A 20912-nucleotide genomic window follows, 5' to 3' on the forward strand; every position below is an offset into this window, starting at 1 on the left:
AATACAAAATATGGAATTTTAAGTCTAACTAAATCTATTTCTGATTTGACTTCGCATTTCTACATCCGAAATTCATGTTCAATCCTTTGAAATTTGAATTTTCCATCAAGAATTAGGACCGAAAATATGGAAACTATTATAGAATCATACCCAGAAGAAACAATTCATTGATATGGATTGTGGAAATCTGATATTGCTAAGAATGAACGTGCTCAACACTTGCTAAAATTCTGTTATAAACTAACAAAAAACATCGAATCTGCACCAATTTTGAGAATTTTCAGACTGAGACCCCGAATTTGGATTGGAAATTTCTTACAAGTCTGAATAAAATCATTCTGAACCTGTCAATCTTAAGAAAGTTCTCAAGAAAACTGCCTGAAAATTTGCAAGAATTTAGAATTTAGAATTGAAATCTGTCTTCAACTTCCAGTAGACATGAAAATCCTGGTGAAACCTTGGATTTGTGCCAAGATTTATTCTGAAAATCATCCAATGCCTTCACTTTCTTTAGAAATCAGAATAAAGAAATTGCCAAGAAATTGAACTCCAGAGGTTTGATTTTCAATTTGTGAATAAAGCAATGCCAAGTTTATGCATTTATAGGAATTGTGGACATCAATGAAGAGATCGGCCTACACTCTTTATTTTCTTTATTTGTTTGATTTTTCCCTTTCTTTGAGTTTTAAAACCTGGTCGATTTGAATAGCTGGTTGACTTCATGTTGGATAAGTATTATTAGCTTTTTCACTTTCTTGAGATTTAATCTTGGTCAATTTTTCTCCTTGGACAAAAATTGTTGCTTTTTTCTTTCCTTTTGATTTTTCTCTTTCCTTCTTGGCTTTGCTCTCTTTTAGAACTTCCTACTTGGTCCTCTATGCTTTCGTCTAGAATACTCCTAACCTGTCAATCTCCTTTTGCTTTCATCTAGAATTTTCTATAAATAGGTGGATTTCTTGTAGGACTGAGGATTTTATTAACACATAGCGAACTTTCAAATCTCTCTAAAGTCCTAGACTGGGCAGACATTACTTGGCCTTGAGAATTTTCCATGACTTAGGCGAGATTTTTAAAACATCAAATTGGGTGGACTCCAATTGTGTTTGTGGATTTTATCCACACTTCTGCGATTTTCATAGCCCCTAGACCTGGGTGGACTTTGGCATGAGTTAAGGATTTTACCTTGGTTAAGTGGACTTGGTGCTGACTTAAGGATTTTACCACGACTTAGCCACTTTTGATACCTCTCAAACTTCCTCTTCTAGAGCGGACTTTGCATTAATTAAGGAATTTCTTCCATAGATAGGGTGGACTTCATGTTGATTTGTGGAATTTCTTCATCCTAGACTGGGCGGACTTCATCATTGACCAAGGAATTTCCTTGATTTAACCAATTTTTCTCTGCTGTTTGAATTTCACTCCATTGCGGACTTTGATAACGTTTGAGGAATTTCCAAGCATGGGGAGGGTGGATTTCTCTCACAGAACTGAAGATTTTTACACTTTTGACATTCAGGATTTTCACAGCTTTCCATGCCTTTTCCATAAAATCCCAGGTAAATTTGATGATGAAAACAATAATTTTAGGCTTGGGCGATTTCCCACTTTTTTCAGTTTAGATGCAATTCTTGGCTTTCTAAAAGCAACAAGCAGGCAGGCAAGAAAAAAGAAGACCCCAACCTGTAAGTTCCAAAAATGAATTTTTTGAAAAATCAAAAAGCAGAAAAAACAGCCTTTCCTAGAAAAAGCTGTCAGAATCGACCTCAAGCAATTGCAATCTTCATCCCTTGGCCTCTCTGAATACTTCCGTAGCATCAGAATACACATTTGCTCATGCTTTCTGCCTATTGATTTTTGATGACACCTGTGAACTGGGTAAATTAAAATTCAAAACCTTAAACTCTTAAGATTCTACACTGTCACTGGCAAAAGACTGGAGATTGAAGTATAAACACTAAAATCTAACCCTTAAAGTGAGAAACTGGGGTCCATATTAGCAATGGGGTAATGCACGAAAACGTATTCTGCACAGGAGACTGCTAGGAGTGTGATCACTGAAATTTTGAATTTCAATACCAATTTGTGCTCCTTCATTAATTGGCTAAGTCAGATCGGAATCATGTCTGCTAGGAGTGTGATCACTGAAAATTTGAACTTACAATACCAATTTGTGCTCCTTTATTAATCAGCTAAATCAAACCTGAATCATATGTAGTTTCTGGGCTGATTTCTGTGTTGTAAATATTGGTATTAAAACTTAAGGGTAGTGCATGAAGTGATCTGAAACCTAAGGGATGTTAAATGAATAAGGTAAGACATCAAGCACATAGAATTGGTAGCTTTCTGCTCATAAATGTCAGACAATTAATTTCAGATTTATCTCTGTTTTTAGCTCTGTTAATCAATAGTGCTGTCAGCTGTTAAGCAAATAAAATGTTTTTTTAGATTATTTTTATGTGAGCTCTTTTGTTATGAATAATCTGACATTAGTTGAAAGAAACATTATAGCTTTTTTACTGAATATGTCATGCTTCTTATTGAATAAAATCTGTGCAAAATTGAATAAACAAATCTGCAACAGAACCTCTCAGAAGTATTCAAAGTGTTTGACAATTGTGTATGACGAGGAATACATGATTTTGGTGAAATTATAGTAGGGTTCTTACAGCAGCATTGCAGCTGGAATCCTGCTAGCATGTGAATCATGGCGTTCCTTAAAAGATATCTTGGAATGGATCTTTATGGTGAGGGCGGACAAGATACTGCAACTATAATTTACTATAAATGTCTGGTTTCATATATTATTGAGAGCTATTAAAAATATATGCATCAGTTGGAAAAGTTGAAGCCAATTCTCATCTTTCCATAATATGAACTGACAAGAAAGATTTCACTTAAGACATGGCAAAGAAAGAGTAAAAAAGATCCTGTCGTAATAGATCATGTGATTTCTTGTTATGACATTTTTCTTATTGAAAATATTGAAGATATGCAAGAGAAAATACTTTCCCCTCTTTTTGTAAATGTGATGGGGACAACAGCAGAATACACTGTTCCATTGCAGGATACCATGTTTCAATCCACTACACATGAGAATGAGGAAGAACGGTCAAAACACAAACCAAACAATGATGAAGACTTGGTGGAAAAAGAGGAGCAGCCAGGACCAATAGACATAAAAATAACAGAGACGTAAAAACAATAAAAATATAACAAATAAAATGTATGTCCCACATAAATAAGTTTTAAAAGTATAATAATTTTAATGATTTAACCTTAGTAAATAAAATTGTAAATAGCTATATTCTTTAGTAAATAAAAGATCAGGCACTTTTAAGACAACTATATGATTTAAATTTTTTGTATTTGATAAATATATTAATAATTTAGTTCATTTGTTTTAAAAATAAGTATAAAGGTATTAAATAAAATAGTGAGTTAAAATTCTAGACTCAAGTAGTAATAAAATAGTATCAAAAATTACATAAATAATCTATTAATTATTCTTAAAAAAGATCAAAATATGATATTGTCTTTTTTAATAAAGTAACTTTTTAAGCAGACATCAAGTTAAATATTCTAGTCCTTAAGTAAATTAAATAATTGTTGTTGAAAAATCGTGGTTTGTAAGTATTTGAGAGTAGTCCATATTTTGATAGTCTACTAATACTTTCAAATATTAAATACCGCAAACATGGACTTGCTTTGTAATCTTTGCTTAATTAATTAGAAACTTGATGAATCTTGATTAAATTTTTTGTTGTCCTCACTGTTTAATAGCCATCATTTTCTTGATTTTTTGTAATATTCTTCGAGTGATAAGATTTCAATTAGAAAACCTTATAAATAACATTGATATCTCTTGATGACTTCTAGATAGCATACCTATCTTTAGAAGAATCTCTGTACAAGATAACAAGAGACATCATTCTTGAGAGACCTATTTTTGATCTGATTTGTGATTTAAATGGAATAAGCAACTTGAGAATGATTTTTCTTAGCATCTTGTACATATATTTTTCTAAAGATAGATATGATAGTTATGTTGGTTTCTACATATGTTTCTTTTAAATTAGTTGTTTGTTATTGTTTTAGATTACAATTTGTTAGAGGAGATTTTGAGAATGACAGAAGCTGCCAAGCGGACTCGAGGTGGTGCAGATGACAACAGGGCAGCCTGGTTTATTGGAGGAGGCAAGAGCAGACTTCACATTCAGGCCAGGAATCGCAAAATAAACCTCTTACATCAACCGAAGGGCATGTCTAAGAATAAGATCAACAGGTCTTATTATGATAAATTGTAAGTGAAGAGCTGCTTTAGATCTTATTATAATAAATCATTAGTGCAGAATTTCTTTCAATTTTCATGATAGGTAATCTAGTGTTCTGAGTACTTTAAAGCCTGAAATTAACCTGGAATCTTGCATTTTCTGCGTTGTGATTGTTTGCTTGTTGGTAATTTTGTTTAATAGTTTACATTAAGATGTTTTTAATTTGCCAAGTTTCTCTAAGGATCTGCTAGAATCATCCATTGTCTTGCTGAACTAGTGCAAGTATGTTTATTGTGACATTATTATGTTTGAATCATTACCAAATTGCACGATTTAACTATTTCATTTGAAGTATATTTGATACAAATAAAAGATGAGGTGTATGGACTGTTGCCTCAACTGGTATCATTTAATGTTAATTCTTTTCACATCCATTCTTCTCAAATATTCATTCTCGTTTAATTAGTCATTATAACAAGGTCAGTAACATTCATTGGTATACATTAGGATCACGTAAGATATATAAAAAGAAAAACATCTTGTTTGCAGAGCTGGGTTACAGATAAGCTATTAAGAAATTACAGGATGTCTATTCATTTAAAAAAAATCAGGGCTATAGTGGTGGTTAAGATGAATGAAAGTGATCAGAACAAGGTTGGAATGCTATGAAAGTGGTGTGGACCAGGCGGTAATGAAGACACAAATTGGTTAAAACATAAAGGCAGCATTAACATGATAGATGTATAGGGACAAGATGAAGCAGTACTAGTTGTTAACTAAGCACAAAAAAGGCCACATGCCCAAAACCTTGAATGTAGAAAGAAAGGTTTTAACAAGCAAAATCAGAAGTGGAGAAAGCCATGGCAAAGGAACAGTGGAGTATCAATGAAACAAGTATTTACACATGGTTGGAACTAGAAAAAATATTGTACAATAGGTGTTATGGACTTCTATGCCTATAAGAACAACAAACTTCTAACGAAGTATGCCACAGCAAAGAGAGGCAATCACCAATACAATGGGTGATGACCAAATTCAGAAACAAGAATGTACAAGTTCAGATATGATAATAGAACCACCATTGCATGGAAAATTCACTGGCTCGATGTTGCTGATAGTAAATATAGGAAGCAATTGACCATTGTGCATATGCAATTTTTTGGGGAAAATCTTGACAGTTACAATTGTCAATGGAGGATTGGGAGTAAATATATTGCCAAAAGATATCTTGCTAAATCAAACCTTTGTCCATCGACCTTCTAACTAGTTGGAGCAAACCAATACAAAATCAAACCATTAGGAATTGTAATAGTGCAGAAGGTAATGATCAAGACTAAACAATTGTTGCTAAATTTTGGATTTATTCCGTTAGAGAAGTCTTATGACGTACTATTGGAGAGAGGTGGTTAATAGTAACCAAGGCAGATCACAATGAGAAGAAGAAAACCCTCTCAATATGCAATGTCCTCATTTTTGGGTTCTCCTGCTTTAAAAATTAAAGTTGGTGCCAACCTTTTTGGGTTTGTATGAGGTTGTCAAGAGGGACAATTTGTTGTTATCAATGAGCTTGGATGGTTTAGTGGAGTTATTGATGCAGGGGCATCCTAGGCTTTTTTGCAATCCTACATGTTGGAGCCGAGTGCTAGTGGTTTCCAATTATCTGTTGCTGCCGAGCTGGTTAGTATATGCCGAGTTACTGTAGCTTTAGTGCATGCTGAGTTACCGTAGCTTGTGGTGGATGTTGAGTTACTGTAGCATTAGTGGATGCCGAGTTATTGTAGCAATCTTATGTTGACCAAGTTTTCCTTCATGTGCCGAGTGAACCTATTGGTGCCGAGTTTTCTAGTGGATGCCGAGTGTTCCTATATGTGCCAAGTGCCAGTATTGGTTTTGTTTCTGTTCATGCCGAGTTGTCTGTGAGTTGACTTTTGGTATTTAAATTATGTATGGGTATTTAATTTAGTGTTGTAGCCGACTTGTGGCTCGACCTATATTTAATGTAAGAGATTTAATTTAGTTTGTAAAGAGCTGGGCCGACTTGTGGCTTAGTTGGGTACAAGTAAGGGGTTTTGTGGAGTTTTTAGGTAGAGTTATTGATTCCATCTTGTAGAAGGGGATGAACTATAGATGCGAATTTTGAAGAGCTAGGGTTGTGGCTTAGGAATCAGAAGATTGCTTGGTGGACCTGAGGGTACAAGTGTGGATTTTCTTGGTGTTCTTATTTAGTTGTGGATCTAGACTAGCTGGAATCGAGTTTGTAAGTGGATCTTGTTGGATCTTGCAGAACTGATTTTGTAATTACTGTTTGTATTTGGCCCTATTTTAGAAGGCTTTATAGCCGGGCATATTGCATGTAATCAGTTATATCTATGAATAAAGCATTATGATTTGGTATCAAATCTTGCACTATTGTTGCTTTGTTGTTGTGTTTCCACTATGTGGTTATTTGCTGGGGGTTTGGACATCTCCTTTGGGGATTCTCTTGCTTTGCATTGCATGAGATGGTATCAGAGCCAAGGTTTTCTTGAGTGTGTGGACAGATCGTTGAAGTTGTGGCAGTTTACACCAGGACTTGCAGATAAGGTTGATCTTGTGGTTAATTGATCTTTTGGATTGGTGGATTTGTTGCTTAGGGTGTGCTAAAATTTTGGAAGATGCCTCCAAGAAGATTGGACCCTAGGGCAATTGATGATCTTAGTGATGTCGTGGAAGAAAGGATCTCAGAGAAGATAAGAGCAGAGTTCAGATCTGAGATTTCCTTGATGAAGAGTGACATGATCGCGTAAATTGTAAGTGCTTTAGGTGGTGTACCTAGGCATGTGGATACTGAAGGTAGTTATGACAAAGTTGCTGAAGACTTTGAAGTTACTAGATCAAGTGATGAGGATAGAATTGATTGTGTGGAGAGACCTATTGGAACTAGGGCTGGTCAGTTTGCTAGACCTGGATCTCAGTTGAAGCTAAAACATAAGATGGAGGTTTCTAATTTCTCAGGTACTTTGACTCCTAAAGACCTGATTGATTGGATTGGTGAATTGGAAGACTACTTTGAGCTTGAAGATATTGAGGATCCACTTAGAGTGAGGTTGGCACAAACTAAGTTGAAAGGACATGCTGCTCTTTGGTGGAAATAATTGCAAAGAGATAGAGAAGAGGAAGGTGAAATGAAGATCTCTAGATGGAGATTGATGGTGACTAAGTTGAAGGCTAAGTCCACTCATGCTGATTATGAACTTGAGTTGTTTAAGAGATTGCAGAATCTGAAATAGAAAGATATGTTAGTGAAAGATTATACCAAAGAGTTCTACAAGTTGACTATTCGGTCTAGTCATAGAGAATTGTCAAAGAAAAAAGTAGCTCAGTACATTAATGGTTTGAGATTCAATATTCAAGATGAGGTTGGTATGTTGAATATTTCTTCAGTTGAGGACGCTTATCAGTATGCCCTGAAGGCAGAGGATAAGTTGAAGAGGAAAAGTCAAGGTAATGCTAGAGGGAAGGAGAAACAGGATAGCTTGGCACAAGCTAAACCAGTGTTGAAAGTGAACCAAAGCCTGGTGATCATAAAAGGAGGACAGATAGAGGTGAGTTCAGAGGTAATTGTTTCAAGGGTGGTAAAGAAGGACATAGATTTTTTGAATGTCCGATTGGTAGGACAACTGCTATTGTGAATGATGTTGTAGTTCAAGACAGTCAGCCTGAGCAAGGAGAAAGTTTGCTGGCTTGGCGAGTATTGGTTGGTGAGAGGAAATTGGATACTTGTCATAGGACTAGTTTGTTTAGGACTCGTAAGTCTGGTGGTAAAGTTTGCAAGGTGATTGTGGATGGTGGTAGCACAGATAACCTTGTTGCTGAGGAGATGGTTTAGAAACTTGGTTTGAAGAGAGTAAGACATCCTTATCCTTATAGGATGGGCTGGTTGCAAGGTGAACATGCTTTGGAAGTGAGGGAGCAATGCCTTGTTGATTTCTAGATTGGGTAGTACAAGGATCAAGTGTTGTGTGATATTGTGGACATGAACAGTTGTTATGTGTTTACTTGGTAGACCTTGGCAGCATGATTGCAGGATTGTGCATGATTATGTCGAGGATGTGTTTACTATTGAGAAAGGTGGCAGGAAATTTTTCTTGATTCCTTTGTGGAATGAAGAGCTCAGTAGAAGGAACCTGAGTATTGGTAGCCGAGTTGAGTTGGTAGATTTTGAGAAGGTTGGAGATTAGTATGGAAAGAAGACCTGTAGCACATCTGAGATGGGTGTGAAGAAGCAGAATAAGAACAAGGGAAAGAGTATACAAGTTGACGATTTGGTGGATATGTATGTGAAAAACCAGTTTGGGATTTATGTGTTGAATCCCAGAAGATGTTCTTCCAGTTACTAGAACATCTTTTCGAACCTGGGGTGTTTGATGTTGGAGCCGAGTGCTAATGGTTTCCAATTTTTGTTGCTGTCGAGTTGGTTAGTGTATGCCGAGTTACTGTTGCTTTAGTGCATGCCGAGTTACTGTAGCTCTTAGTGGATGTCGAGTTACTATAGCTCTAGTAGATGCCGAGTTACTATAGCTCTAATGGATGTCAAGTTATTGTAGCTCCTAGTGGATGCCGAGATACTGTAGCAATCTTATGTTGACCAAGTGTTCCTTCATGTGCTGAGTGAACCTGTTGGTGCCAAGTTTTCTAGTAGATGCCGAGTGTTCCTGTATGTGCCGAATGCCAGTATTGGTTTTGTTTCTGTTTGTGCCAAGTTGTCTGTGAGCTGACTTTTGGCATTTAATTTATGTACGGGTATTTAATTTAGTGTTGTAGCCAACTTGTGGCTCGACCTATATTTAATGTAAGGGATTTAATTTAGTTTGTAATGAGCTGGGCTGACTTGTGGCTTAGTTGGGTATAAGTAAGGGGTTTTGTGGAGTCTTTAGGTAGAGTTATTGATTCTAACTCGGAGAAGGAAATGAAGTATAGATGCAAATTTTGAAGAGCTAGGGCTGTGGCTTAGGAACCAGAAGATTGCTTGGTGGACTTGAGGGTACAAGTGTGGATTTTCTTGGTGTTCTTATCTAGTTGTGGATCTGGACTAGTTGGAATCAAGTTTGTAAGTGGATCTGGTTGGATCTTGCAGAACTGATTTTATAATTATTGGTTGTATTTGGCCCTAACCTGGAAGGCCTTACAGTGGGGCATATTGCATGTAATCAGTTATATCTATGAACAAAGCGTTGTGATTTGCTATCAGATCTTGCATTATTGTTGCTTTGTTGTTGTGTTTCCACTGTGTGGTTATTTGTTGGGGGTTTGGACATCTCCTTTGGGGATTCTCCTGCCTTGCACTGCGTCAGTTATGACTTTTTAGATGTTATTTCCAATGCTGTCCAAGAATCTTGGAGAGGTCATCTACTTTTAGTACGTTGCTTGTTTGGCTGGATTTGTCATTATTCTTCATCAAATCACTCTATTGCAATCAAATTCAAGTTTGAGGAGACCAAGCAAGATAGATTTGCTCAACATCTTGATAATTGTATTGATGCATGAAAAACTAAAGATACAAATGAATACAATGAATCCTTATAGAAAAGATAAAAAACAAACCAAGAGGAAGATTAAAAGAGAGCTTGACAAGTGTCCACGTCATAATAAATGAAAGTAACATTTGTTAAATAAAGGTAAATCAAAAAAAGAAAGAAATAAAGAAAGGGGCTTTTATGGTCCACAACACCAACCATAGTTTTTGGGTTGACATATGGTGATAGTGATATGGGACTACCTCATACTCCTTTTTGGGAGGTACCTAACTGCACTACAAATGAGGCGTACATACTCTACCCCCTTGAGGGATTTGGAGGCGTACATACTCTACCCCCTTGAGGGATTTAGACTTGTGACCTCTCTTTCAAGAGTACAAGTTCTCCACCACTAGGCCAAATGAAAGATAAAAGAACCTAAGTTTAATGTAGGTGAATAAGTAATAAAGGGCCTAATTAGATAATATCCTAATTACTTCTGCACATCCTCCTAATATTTAACTTAGGGATAAGCTAAAGACCTAATGATGAAAGCATGAATTCAAGCATGAACAGGAATCCCCCAAATGAAGAAGTAGCTCTTGTGCCTAAAGACAAGACTCAATCCACTCTTTGCAAGCAATATTTCTCGCCTTAGAAAGAAACAAATTCACAAGTGATTTGAGAAGCCACTCTCATAAATTGGAAGATGTAGGAATCCAAATTTAAATAGTGAGTGCCTCTAGAAATTGCTCAAATGTTGCTATGTTAATGAAGGATGGTGATGCCACAAACTAATTTGGTACACACCAATCAATGTACAAGGTGGCATCTAGGACTCAACAAAAAGTGATGTACAACAAGCTTCATGTGCAATGAAGATGGGTTGATATCATTAATGAGGTTGTCAATCAAGAGACGAATGTCCTTAAATAATTTTCTAAATCTGCAATATGAGACTCCACAAACAAAGATGATATATTCCGCAAGATACGAATCCAAAGTAATTGAGTTTGGAAGAGTTGTGTTTTGAATCAATAGAGGCCATGCATGTGCAAGTGCCAAGGTTACAAGGAACAACAAAAGATGACGAAGACGAGATTGTGTCTCATTATGAGTGAGAATTGAGAGACAAGCCTTTGATCCATCTACACATGAAAAACTTGTGAATAGTTAATCATTTCAACAGTACTGTGATCATAGGATATGCAATTTGAATGTGAAAGGGGAATAAGACAATTTTTTGCAGAATCTATTGGAAATGGAGAGATATGTCTCCATAGATCACCCAAAGATGAGTTGAAAATTTGTGGGGACAATCATTGTGCGATAAAGAACACAGTGTCAAGATTAACAATAGATGAAATAACTCCTACAACATGGTCATTAATGATCCTATAAGCATACTTACCGCTTCTTGTGGCTGGTTTTTGTATGAGTACATATAAATGAGGCAAAAAATCAACCCACCAAAGATGTGCCAAGGTGCCCTTTTACCCAAGACTCATAATTGCCCTTTGCTAGGATGATAACAAAGGCACAAACATAGAAACCCATGATACCTCGTCAATGTTAGTAATGGGGGAGATTTTTAATATTTTGTAGCTTGTGTTGGATAAAACTTATATATATATATATATATATATATATTATTACGTTCTTAATAAACAAATGTTATTGATAACTAATGAGAGTTGAAGAGACATGTCTCTATGGAGACATGCCTCTCGAAGTGTCATATACATATGCATTGAGAAAATATATATATATATATATATATATATATATATATATATATATATATATATATATTTATTATTACATTCTTTATAAACAAATGTTATTGATAACTAATGAGAGTTGAAGAGAAATGTCTCTATGGAGACATGCCTCTCAAGTGTCATATACATATGCATTGGGAATGTAATTTGGAAAACATAGAAATTACAAACAGTGTTAGTACATTTACTGTTAGAGTAATTATTTGTTTGCACTTATTAATTAAATCACTTTGATTTAATTAATTAAGTTGCCTATTACTCTATTTTGCTTAAGCTATCTTGTAGGTGCATTATTAATTAATTATTAATTAATAATGTGCAACCTAGCTTTTTAGTTTAGGGTTTCTATCTCACCTTTATAAGGTTGAGACTTGTACTTATTTCATTATCTCTTATACATTTTTTATTTGAGAGCAACTTTTCTTCTATCTTCATTTTTTAGCAAAACCCTTGCCTCTTCTCGTCTTTTTCTTATGTGACAGGTTTTTGCATGCAGGGATTCGAAGGCTTTGTGGATTTGATTGGCTTATTTGCTCAAATCCTACATGGTATTAGAGCCAGATCTGCTGTAGCTTGTTCGATGTTTCAAGAAAAAGGGAGAACAAGGGTTTGGCGGATCAGATTTGGTGTTTTTTCGGGCTTTTTCTGAGAAAACAGGGGGGTCACTGATTTTCAGAGCAGTTTGAGGCCAAATAGACCTCACGGATGGATTCAGAAGGCGTCAAAACCCCCGCTTTGATATAAAATTTGTCCGATTTGGACAACGTTGATCTGGGGGGCAAATTTTTTTGCCGTACAGGGCCGTGCGGCCTCCTGCACGCGGATCGAGGTGGAAAAATTATAAAAATCGCAAAAAAATTCAATTGCGGCGTTTTTTGGCCGCGGCAGTTAATTAACCGTAGCGGAGCCGCTAGCGGTCACCGCTGATGGCCACCGCTAACGGTTACCGTTGGCGGTCCGCCAGCGGCCCGCAGCGGCTCCGCCCAGCAGCGGCCCTCCACCCTCCCACCGCCCGGCCGCCGCTCCGCCTGCGGTGGTGTTTTCATGCATTTCAGAGGGCCTGGTGGTTTTTTCTCCGTAACTTGAGCATACGGACGTATTTTTTCGATCCGAAAAATGCGTCAGAAAGCTGGTTCCGAGACGGAGATATTAGTGCAGGCTTTTTTTAGTTTTGATGCAGTTTGGTTGCTTGTTTTGGCAGTCAAAGCTGAATGTTCTGTTTTGCACTCCGGGAGGCGTATCTTGAGCATCCGATCTCCGATTTTGGACTTCTTTATATCGCTGGAAAGCTCTTTCTGTGCTCTTTCCAGTGATGCTGGTTGTTGTTCCAGATTCTGTTCCAGGCACATCCTATTCAGTCTTTTGCGTTTTAGCATTCTGGTGGATATCCTATTTGTTTCAGGTCCGGGGATCGATTTTGTTGCTTCAGTTGCTTCGTTTTGGGCTCTACCTTCTGTTGTTTCAGCCTTTGTCTTTTCTGATCATTGTTGATATTCATTGTAAGCATTTTTATGCAACGCACTGAGATAAAGTGCCACTCTTGCGTTTCGGGATCCTTTTCTTCATTATGATTCGTTGTACTCGCACTATTTTATAAAGTGCCATGGGGGGGATAGTTGTTTGCCGCTTATAAGCCCTCTCTCTCTTTTGCCTCATGCAGTGTCGATGACACGTGCCTTTATTGGTGTCTGTACCTCACTCTCGATGTGTCTGGTTCCTGTGTTGTAGGAGATTTTTTTGGCCCACCTTTTCAGCTGCCTGTCACCTCACCTACCTTAAGGGGAGGTTATATTGTTGTTCTATGCTTCTTTGGTTGTGGTTCGTTGGTGTGACCTATGTATTTAGTACCTGATCCTACATACTAGGCGATTGCAATGGCTGGCTACCTATGCATTTCGGTAAGATGGATCATCTACCATATAGACACGCTCGGTTCGTGCCTTCTATTTCCATGGAGGTTCTACAGATCAGCATTTTGACAGAGTTTTGCGGTTCTTCATGCTTCAGTGATTCTCTTCTGATCTCTTTGTTCCTTCTTCTGGAACATTCTTTGCTATCTCTTTTTGGAGTAGGGTTTTTCCCATGTGGTTTTCTCTATTTCTCCTCTTTATAGAGATTATGTTGTGATTGGGTACTTGATCAGGCCTTGTTGCCGGGACCCAATTTTCCTGCTTTCATAGCTGTGCTAGGTTAGCTTACCTCCTGAGCTTCGCTTAAGGGGGGGTGTTAGAGTAATTATTTGTTTGCACTTATTAATTAAATCACTTTGATTTAATTAATTAAGTTGCCTATTACTCTATTTTGCTTAAGCTATCTTGTAGGTGCATTATTAATTAATTATTAATTAATAATGTGCAACCTAGCTTTTTAGTTTAGGGTTTCTATCTCACCTTTATAAGGTTGAGACTTGTACTTATTTCATTATCTCTTATACATTTTTTATTTGAGAGCAACTTTTCTTCTATCTTCATTTTTTAGCAAAACCCTTGCCTCTTCTCATCTTTTTCTTCTGTGACAGGTTTTTGCATGCAGGGATTCGAAGGCTTTGTGGATTTGATTGGCTTATTTGCTCAAATCCTACATTTACATCCCTCAGGAAAATCAACATGGTATCAGAGCAGTGTTCTTTCTAAGGGCCTGCGAGATGTGAGATGTTTGGTTATATGCATCATTTCTTCCAAGTGTGAGTTGTCACAAATTTTTTATTTTTTGTAGTGACCAATAGTGTAGCAACTGGGCATGTTATTGGTATATTAAAGAGGAATTGGCATTCATATTGTGGCTGCAATTGCTGACAGAATTGTCCATGTTTCATTTTTTTATTGATCGAAGGAAACCCAAGATTTGGATCCAAACTCGGCAGCTTGGAAATCTCACTAACAAAAGACTGCTTGGTTTGCTAAAATGTTAAAAATATGCTGTATGTCCAAATGTTAATAATGTGGTTTGGTGCATTTGTAAGATGGCGACATCATAGGAGAAATGCAAGTAGATATAGAGAAAGGTCTGATATGTAGTGGACTGTGATTGGGTATAGTAAGTGAGTCCTATGTAAAAGAACCATGTATCGAGTAATCTCATTCTCAGAGAGAGCAAATTGACAGGCGCTACCTTCATGTTGACTAAGATTCCAAATTTCGATTTGGAGTGATGGGGCAAGATGTATGATGTATGCCTGATTCTATAGGCATTTGTCTGAATGTTGGTGTGTGCTATGAAAAGAAGAACGGTACGTGCAAGTGGTAATGTGATTGGGGACTGCCCACTTTTATTGGAAAGCTGGCTGTGGTTAGAAAGTATTAGAGATGCCAATAAGGTAGAGTATTAGGTTGGAGCCGTAGATCTAAGACATTAATAGGCCGAGTGTTGTGCATCACTGACATGTTTTGAGAGTTTAGGAGTTGAAGATTGAAACTGCACATATGTACAGTGGTTACTACGAGGATCTTTGTAATGCATGTGTAGGTTGGAAAGCCATGTTCTCTGCCTTATGCGAGTACAAAATCTTTGAAGATTGTTTTGGTAGTCAACTGGCAAAATTTTATTATCTCAGAGTATAGAGATCGAGCTCAACGGTATAGTGAATAGAAGCTTCTAATGATGAACTAGTTAATTGTACTTGAAAGTTTCAAATTCAAATGAGTTTGCCCAGAATGTAGATACATGTCTGTGATACATACATGAGCTAACACAACTGTTTATAAGTATGACAATGCAAATATCGGGCATCAAAAAACAAATGGGGTGCTTAACAATGACCAACACATGAAGTAAGATAACATGCCGTATGGAAGATATGCCAATCATATATCCAAGGTGATTGTACCTATTTTAATTTCTTCATCTGGCAAATGAGGAATGCGCTCCCTATTATCATGCCCAAAAACTCATATTCTAATAATAATAGGGTACCAATAGTTCTACAACTGAGATGACAATAAACATTTTTGAAAGGGAAATAAGAAAGTAGGGTGCCTTGACCAATAATTAGCGGTATTTTTGTTCACACCAACTATGGCTCGAAGTAAAATTTCTCTCTTGTATCCAACAACTATGTTTACTCCCTATTATCATACCCTAAAACTCATATTCTAATAACAATCGGATACCAACAGTTCTACAACTGAGACAGCAATAGACATTTTTGAAAAGGAAATAAGAAAGTAGGATGCCTTGACCAATAATTAGCCGTATCTTTGTTCACAACAACTATGACTCGAAGTAAAATTTCTGTCTTGTATGCAGCAACTATGTTTAAGATGGCATATTCATACATGTTTTTATTAGAAGGGGTCTTATAGTAAGAGAAAAATATTTTAATGGGGAGAGGATTGAATTTATAAGAGAGGCCATCCAATGTGAGTGAGTAACAAAGACCTTCCTGAGCTGTTCCCACGCCACGTAGATAAAAGATGGACGCACCACACGCATGGTGCAATAATAATGTGGGATTAAGCAATAATACAGATACAAATTCAGCTTCAATTGTTAGTGGTCCCTTATTGGACGAAATATGGGACCACTAACAAGTGAGGCTGAATTTGTATTCGTTCAAGAATAAATTTGCTTTGAACTTCTTGAATTATTGAAAGCACATACGAAGAGAATTCAAAGGGTAGGTAATGGATCAATGAAATAATAAAGAAGTGTACGTGCATACAAGAACTTGAGTTTTAGAAGGAGTATTGGTATTAGCATCAAGAGGACGAACCAAGAAGTATAGAAGATTGCATCAAGAATGATAAGTATTTTTTAAATATTATATTTATCTACTCATTGTAGTCTCTTAATTATTATTATTTTCAATACATACTATAAGAATTATTTGCCTTGATCTTTTTCGAGAATTTTCTTGTAGGAAAAGGAGGATTGATATTAGATCCAGAGGATGTCTTACACTTCTTCAAAGGTAAAGGAGCTTATAAGATTGATGTTCAGAGGGAGTCTAACACATCTGTCTAAAGGAGAAGATAGAGGATGTTTCATTTGATTTTTTGAAGATCTTGATCATATCAGAATGAGGAGGAGTGTTTTTTGATTTCATGTAAACTTTTGGTACCATGCGTGTGATTGCATGATTTAATGGGCCTATCCCTTGTGTACATCATGAGGAAGTGACGACTTCCAAATGATTATCACATGTATTTGCAGAAGTTATTGAAAGGTGACGATCATACAATAACTTAATTTTCTATCATGATAGATATCTTACGATGTCTATACAGATCATGATAGATTATGATAGATTATTCTTTGCACGGTGGATGTTTATATGGTAAGCATTATGAGAATGTGTGTGCACATACCTTATAAACATTTTTTTTAGTACATGGTAAATGTTATGCAAATTGATGTTTTGGAGGGCTATTACACAGAGTACTTGGTGAATATCATGCGACTTGATGTTCTAGAAGGCTATTTACTCACAATACTTAGTGAATATCTTACATCTCAAACATTCTGGAAGGTCTTTACTCAAAGATTATTTGGTGAATATCATTGATATTCTGGGAGACTACTACTCATGATATTAGATGTGATATCAAAATCTTTTGAGTACTTGGTGAATATTGAATGTCAATATTCTGGGAGACCAACACATGATATCAATTGTGATATCAAACCTTATCTGGGTACTTGGTGAATATCATGAGTTGATATTTTGGAAGACCAATACTCGTGATATCAAAATAGTGGAGATCTTATCAAAATGTCTTTAAAATTTGCCATTCCCTAATATTACCAATGGTGTAATATCTATCTTGTGTTTTTCCTCACTAGCTAAGTGGGAGTATTAATATTTTGTAGCTTCTATTGGATAAAACTTATAAGTTATTATCCCATTCTTAATAAACAAATGTTATTGACAACTGATGAGAGTTTAAGAGACTTGTCTCTATGGATACATACCTCTCAAATGTCATATACATATGCATTGAGAATGTAATTTGGAAAACACATCAAACCTTATTTGGGTACTTGGTGAATATCATGTGTTGATATTTTGGAAGACCAATACTCATGATATCAAAATAGTGGAGATCTTCTTATCAAAAATGTCCTTAAAATTTGCCATTTCCTAATATTACCAATGGTGTAATATCTGTGTTGCATTTATCCTCCCTAGCTAAGAGGGAGTGTAAATAACTTGTAGCTTCTGTCGGATAAAACTTATACATACATACATACAAGTTATTATCACATTCCTAATAAACAAATGTTATTGGTAACTAATGAGAGTTGAAGAGACATGTCTCTATGGAGACATGCCTCTGAAATGTCATATACATATGCATTGAGAATGTAATTTGGAAAACAAAAAAAATTACAAAGTGTTAGTATATTTACACTCTCCAGGAAAATCAAGAAAGATTGTTGAGATGGTTGACATGTGGTATTGATGACAGGTTTTGTCATTGATGTCAACATATGTTCTATAGTTTTCTAAAGAGTGAAGACAAACTCAGATTTTGTATGTTGCAGGCTATTAAGTGGTTAAGTATGAACAATGTTCAACAGACCTATGTATGCAAGCATGGATTTATGTTTCAAGATGATTGTAGATCTTATTCTATGATCAGAAAATTTGATGAGTTGGATTGAATGAGTTTCAATTAACTTGATGAACACTGGTTGCAGGCCAGTGGATAGGGAAGCATGCCAGAGGCAGTTGCAGTTATTTAGATATAACTTGGTAGTGAGCTGGACTTAATGTTTGCGAGCATAAAAGATGATTGGAAGACATTGTTTTGTGTGTATGTTTGGATATGTGGATCATTTGGTTCATGCTAGAATGGTTGCTAACATGTAGTGTGCGATATATTATCCTAGCAGTAGATAGGTTGATGTAGTGTGTTGATCTTTATTTGCAAACATTAATTATGGATCCTAGCATGTGGGTTAATTTATTTAATGGTTGTATAATTGTTTAAGAAGGCATTCATGCCTAAGTGTGGTTCTATTTATTTAATTGTGCATTGAGGAAGTCTTATCAGGCCAACCTAATTGCTTGTTTGTAATTGGTATAAAGGAATGTTATTTCCTTACATGTTATGTAAGTAAGCCTTGATGCTGGAATATCAGAGCAGAGCTGAAAGATTGTTAGATGCTTTAAGAGAGGTATGAGTGGAATCCTTTATCATTCCTAATGGACTCCAAAGGAACTGTAAAGGCAATTGAGTTGCTGTTCAGTCAGTTCATGCTTATTGGATTTGTAGATCCTGAAGGTGACTTTAACCTTCACCTCTGAGACAGTGGGTCTTATTGAAGGTGGATTTAACCTTCACCCTTTGGGCAATGTACTCGGGCACTGAGCCTTTTGTTCACGTCAACTTCTAACAGGATTGGGAACCTTTTAATAGGGGCTCAGATCCTTTAACATGGATATTTATTCATTGGTACAAGATCTAGTAGGTATTGCGCTCACTGAGGTTTTTCCTCGAGAACAAAAATCATTGTGTTCTGGTGTTGGGTTTCTTGTTATTGTACATTGCTATGTTCTTAATTGGTGATCAGTTTTGTAAGTTTGAATCTCATATTTACTATTCATAACTGATTTACCCTGCCCCCCCCCGCCCAAGTTGTGAGATGTGGATGTTTCTTTTTAACAATCAAATGAAATAATTAGACCCCAAAATCCCTAGTACATGTAAAGCAGATCAAATAAAGTCCTATCCTACAAACAATTTTTTCATAGGTGCCAAAGCGTCCAAGTAATGACTAAGTCACTAGTTTAGCTTCAAGGATGGGTGCGGGTATGAGAACCTGGTATGTGGTTATGTGAATGTTTTTTAGGGGTTTGCGTATGTATGAGTACACATGTGCATATATATATATACAAAAAAATGAGAAATATACAGAAATTTAAAACTAAATTATTTCTTTGCATGATATTGAATCATTGGTCAATGCCAAATGCCAATTGATAGTTGAAAAATATTCAAATAAGCCATATCATGTACCTACAGTACCCAACATGTACCCATAGATGTACCCGGACCCAATTTGGTGCCTGTGGATACGAAGCTGGTAACTGAAGTAATTGACCAAAAAGTGAAAACACAAAAAAACTGAATAAAATGTACCTAAGGCAAATTTTAGAGAAAATGCATGTATAGATCTGAAGACCTCTGAATCATTTTTTCAATGCCACAAGAATCACAGAAATCAAAGATTTTGTTGAAAAGATATGAGCTCAAAAGCATAAATTAAAGATCCGACTTTGGTTAAGTATAGCAAAAAGCTGGAGCAGAATCTGAATATGAAATCACCACCACTGAAAAGTGCTCAGATATAGTTTCCAATGATATTTTGTTTGTGCAATTTTGATACCATATGCAAAAGTTATGGCCAAAACAAGAAAAAAGAAAAAGAAACTCATTCGGCTCAAAGGAGGGGACTAGGGACCACTGCTAATGTCACAAAGAATATTCTTAGAATATTTTGGGCTCTTAAAAAGTCAAGCTGCCTAGAAATAGGTTGGAATATGCTCTTTGCCTGCTGGACTATGTTACCCTGAGTTTCCAGGACGGGGGGACGGGGGGACAAGGAAATGGGTTTTCAAGACAGTTTTTTTTGGCTGAAATAAGAGATGGTAGGGGATGGCTATATATATATATATATTCATGAATTGCAGAATTACATAACATTGTCACATTCATCATCATAGCAACATAGTTTAAAATTATCAATTTCATTCATCAAATCAGCATAGAACATAGCATCAAATTGAATCATTGTCTAAGAATTGGAACATAGGATGGCATCAAATGAGAGAATCAATCTGCCATAGATTAGACTTTAGAGCCCTTTTTTGTGGGTTTTGGAGGAAAACCAAATTTGTTGTGCCAAATCTTCTTGGAGGGGTAGCAGCCATATTGTTTGGGCAGTAATCAGCTACAACAATTTATTTCTGGGCAATTATTGCTGTTATCAGAATATTATCAAAGCTGGAAACAATCTGAGTATTCCTCAACCCAACAACAATCATTTCCAAGTCTGCAATATGAATTTCAAATAGAAGTCTGATTTACAATCATTTTCAGGTCTGGTTTGTTGAAGAAAAGTTGAAGTTTTAATTTTCAGTCATAGTTGGATGCTAAGTTTGTAATGGCTTCCAAAAAAAATTCTTTCAACATGGGTTATATTAACATATTTTATTATTTTAATGTGGGGCCAGCAAATGGGCAAAAAATCACCATTTATTACTGTTTTTTTTTTTAAAGTTGAATTTTATTTTAAAATTGGAAACTTCAAATAGTCCCTAGGACGGATGGGAAATGGTTACGGAGTCCCCAGGATGGTCAACACCATCTGGAAACGCATTGACCATTTCCAAAGTTTCGGGGACAGGTTTCCGATTTTCT

General features: G+C 36.1%; 1 protein-coding gene across 2 annotated transcripts in view; it reads left to right on the forward strand.

Moving 5' to 3' along the window:
• Window positions 1-20912, forward strand: part of LOC149528257 (uncharacterized) — a 46645-nt gene that overhangs the window by 9883 nt on the left and 15850 nt on the right. For both annotated transcript variants that reach the window (XR_016358640.1, XM_089809550.1), the window contains exon 2: window positions 4096-4300. Coding sequence is in view for 1 of the 2 variants with exons in the window: in XM_089809550.1 (XP_089665676.1) it covers window positions 4096-4300 (205 nt within the window). In the remaining variant the exon portion in view is untranslated. The remainder of the gene's footprint in view (window positions 1-4095; window positions 4301-20912) is intronic.

The sequence above is a fragment of the Cupressus sempervirens genome, chromosome 11 (genome assembly GCF_028749045.1).
Source record: "Cupressus sempervirens isolate cs-2001-9-10 chromosome 11, ASM2874904v1, whole genome shotgun sequence".
Taxonomy (NCBI): domain Eukaryota; kingdom Viridiplantae; phylum Streptophyta; class Pinopsida; order Cupressales; family Cupressaceae; genus Cupressus; species Cupressus sempervirens.